Source organism: Melanotaenia boesemani, chromosome 2 (assembly GCF_017639745.1).
Source record: "Melanotaenia boesemani isolate fMelBoe1 chromosome 2, fMelBoe1.pri, whole genome shotgun sequence".
Classification (NCBI taxonomy): Eukaryota; Metazoa; Chordata; class Actinopteri; order Atheriniformes; family Melanotaeniidae; genus Melanotaenia; species Melanotaenia boesemani.
The window spans coordinates 41526944-41530589 of record NC_055683.1 but is presented as its reverse complement, the minus strand read 5'-3'; the positions used below and the strand labels follow the sequence as shown (position 1 = coordinate 41530589).

Genomic DNA, 3646 nt, shown 5'->3' with positions numbered 1-3646 from the left:
TCTGCAATGACGTCACCACGTCTCATCACATATCACAATAGGAAGGACATCCATGTAGATGCTCTCTGCTTCAGTGCTAAAAATCTTGCGCTTTCAGATGATCTTTCCAACCGGGAGGACTTTGTAGCTCATTACAACAACAAAATACTGTTTTCACTACTAAATAAGATTCTCCAGCCACCCAACTGCCACATGTAACTCCATAATGCTGTTTTTCACAAAGAAAATCCACAACATTCACCAGCAACTACATTTAAATTTAACACCTCCTGCCATCCCTGAACCTCTGCCAGCCTTTCTCTAGTTTTCAACTTCCCAGTGCTTCTGAAATCTCTGACCTCCAAGCTCACCATCAGTTACCTCGATCCCCTCCCCACACCCTTGATCAAATCTAGCCTTTTCTCACTGCTTCCCCTCATAAGCCTCATTATTTACTCGTCACTCACCTCCGGTGTTGTTCCATCATCATTCAAAACTGCATCCGTGACTCCTTTACTCAAAAAGACTGGTACAGAGAGGAGAATGCTGTAACGCGAGACTCGGTGAGACTTGGCAGGATCAACATGGCACGTTACTGAAAACAAACAAAACACCCCAAGCTAACAGAGAGAAAAATAAAATAAATAATACATATATATATATATATATATATATATAAAAGGTTCGATATTCCAAACCACACCAACCCGGTCACTCTGGATCACAGCGAAGAAGACATTACCAGCCCGACGGATTTCATAGAAGAAAGCTTCCAGCGGATCGTGATGGGGAAGTCCAACGCTGTGATAACGACCTCCAAAAGGGTTCGCCTGGCGGATCCCTCGAAGCGACCAGTCCAGTTTCTCCAACTGGCAGCGATACGACCGATATCTTAATCTCCATGGACGGGAAGCTATCCAGTCTCGATGCCTGACTCTCCCTGCTGGAAGTTCTTCATCGTGAGTTTCAGTCTTTAAAGGAAAGTTTGGAATAAAGCCAAAAGCAGGTGGAAGCTCTTACTATGGAGAACAAGGCCCTCAGAGACTCGGTGGAAAGCCTTACCGAAGGAGTAAGCCGACTATCAGAGGAAAATAAAAAAATGAAAGATTTAGTCCTACAGGCTCGTCGCATGAGAGATAACTTAGTTATTTCAGGGATCCCTGAGCAGGTGGAGGAAGATACAGAGGCAGCTGTTAAAACATTTATCAGAACCAACCGGAAACTTCCAGAGGAAAAGGTAAAATCTCCTTTCATAAAGTTCACCACATAGAGAAGAAAAAACTGGAGGGTAGATCCAGGCCGATAGAAGCTAAATTCGTTCTCCACAAAGAAAAGGAGGAGGTGAAGCGTTGCGGCAGACAGCTTCGTGGGACCGACCTTAGCATGGTCACCTTCCTTTCCTTCTATCTTCAGATGTAAAACTTTCCCCAGTTTCTGTCTGATGTTGAAGGACCAGATTAAACCAAAGACATGGTGGTTTGAATTTAATAAGACGTATTTGAGTGTAAAACTGGGATGGAGGTGCTGGTTGGTGTTCGAATTAAAACCCTTTTTGATTATTTTTGTGTTTTGTGCCCAGTATGTTAAAGTAGGTTAACGTGGAAAAAATAATCAGATGATGAGGTTGAGCTGAAAAAGTGATACCAAACATAAATATGGGAACCATTTTTCTACGTGGTATAAAGGCCAACAGTGTGTGAGCTCTGAGGGACATCAGGGATATGAACTGGTGATAAACCCCTTTTACAGCATTAGCTGCCACAACTCTAAATAATATTTTAATCTGGAAGGAACCTGCCTCAGTCTGGAGTCCGATGGACCCGTTCAGGTCAGGAGCCTCATTTATCAAACTGTGTGTAGCAAAGCAAACTACAGGCGTCGTCTGTGGCACAAAAAGCAAATGCTGCACCACAACTTCTAGATTTATAACCGCGCGCGCACGTCCTCCAGCTGTTTCTGTTTATAAACCAGAATCAACTCTAACGCGGGTGCAGGTGAGGGAGCGCCTTGCCCCGCCCACATGGAGGCTATAAAAGGTCAGGTGGACGCCTGTAATACATATTCATCACTTCACTTCCGTGACGGCTCGGGAGGAAAAAGAGGGAAGAAGTGGAATTCTTCAGGGTGTCAGACAGAGATCCTGATGGACCACATTGGAAAAGGTGGACAATACTGGTGTCAGAGGGGATGAATAGTGGCAGCAGGTGGTAGAGCATCCGTCTGCCATGCGGAAGATCGAAGTTCGATTCCCACAGGGGTAAAACAGCAACACCTTCCAGTTGGGGCCTTCAGCCTTGAGAGAGGAGAGTGTATTCCTGTAGGAACTCTGCAGCTGCGATGAGAACGTACAGGAAAACATTAATCTAACGGTCCTGGACTATTTCTCTGATCCTTTCTTTAACTACATGTGTGCGTGTTCATCATGGCCACCTGGTGTATTTTCTGTTTGAAGCATTGTTTTTTACATCTTCAGAAATAATTGATACCTGTTCACCCTCTGCAAGGCAAATTTATTTATATAGCACATTTCATGTACAAGACAATTCAAAGTGCTTTACATAATAAAAACATTAGTGGAAGGTGTAGCAAGGTATATATAAAATAAAATAAAAATAAATTAAAAATACAAGTCCATTAGAAAAAACAAAGATTAAAAAAGTTAAAAGATAAAATTGATTACATAAAAACAGCAAGGAAAAGCTCAGATAAAGAAATAAAGTTAAGATTTCATAGTGAAAGAACCAGCTGCAGATCTGGACCCCTAGTAAGAACTAAAGCAGCAGAGAACAGGTCGGCCTTCAACCTGGATTTAAATAAACTGAGTGTTTCAGCTGGTCTGAGGCTCCTCCAGTGGGATGTCATGTTCTGGCCACAGTTCTTTAACCAGCGTCTTGGCTTCCTCAAAGGAATCAAAAGGGTTTCTATTTGTAGTTACTTCATCTTTAGTCACGAACTTCAGGTTGTTTCTCAGCTGATCGACATCAAACTTCAGAACCTACAGGAGAACAGACCAGACCGTCAGCTTTACAGAACAACCAGAAATGTGCTCTCATTGCTGCCTGGATGAGAACAACTAGCTAACTGATTACTTTACAACTAAAACTGTACATTAAGACCCTGTTTACACCACAACGCTGCGTTCAGGCCCCTCGTTTCCATGGTAACAGAGTTTTGGGTGGATTAAACCTCAAAGATTTGACAACTGGCAACGTCTTTTACGTCATGTTGTACTTGTGCCCTCAGACCCTGGTTAACCTGCACAGCTACAACACTGGCGGGCCTGCATGTCGTGTTTTTTAGTCAGCAAGTCCACACAAAGCAAAACCACGCAACACTTCTGTTGATGTGTTTCCGGTCTTACGAGAATGTGACGCACACCTGAGTGCATCGTTTCACCGCCCACTAGAAGCCTGGCATGCATGTAACGAGCTCAGATCAGTGCTGGCTGGTCCAAGCAACCTTTAAACTTGTTACTCTGCGTTGTATGTGGGAATAAGAGGAGGGACGGCTGGCTTGTTGTTCAGGCTGCTGTTTATTCTGAACAAACAAAAGGATGCTGCTCAGACACGGTGGACTCTCACACGTGGGTTCACTTGCAGCAGACTATAACAAGAAGCCTCTTTAGCGTGGGGGGTTCACTAGCTTAGATCACTGGCATTTCACCAAC

The 3646-nt window shown here is 43.7% G+C and overlaps 1 protein-coding gene across 2 annotated transcripts in view; it reads right to left on the bottom strand.

Annotated features, from left to right (window-relative positions):
- Positions 1 to 2607: 2607 nt before the first annotated feature.
- The window catches only part of LOC121634011, a 10879-nt gene continuing 9840 nt past the window's right edge, over positions 2608 to 3646 (bottom strand). For both annotated transcript variants that reach the window (XM_041976400.1, XM_041976407.1), the window contains one exon: positions 2608 to 2974. In XM_041976400.1, the coding sequence (XP_041832334.1) occupies positions 2807 to 2974 (168 nt within the window). In that variant the 3' untranslated portion in view covers positions 2608 to 2806. The remainder of the gene's footprint in view (positions 2975 to 3646) is intronic.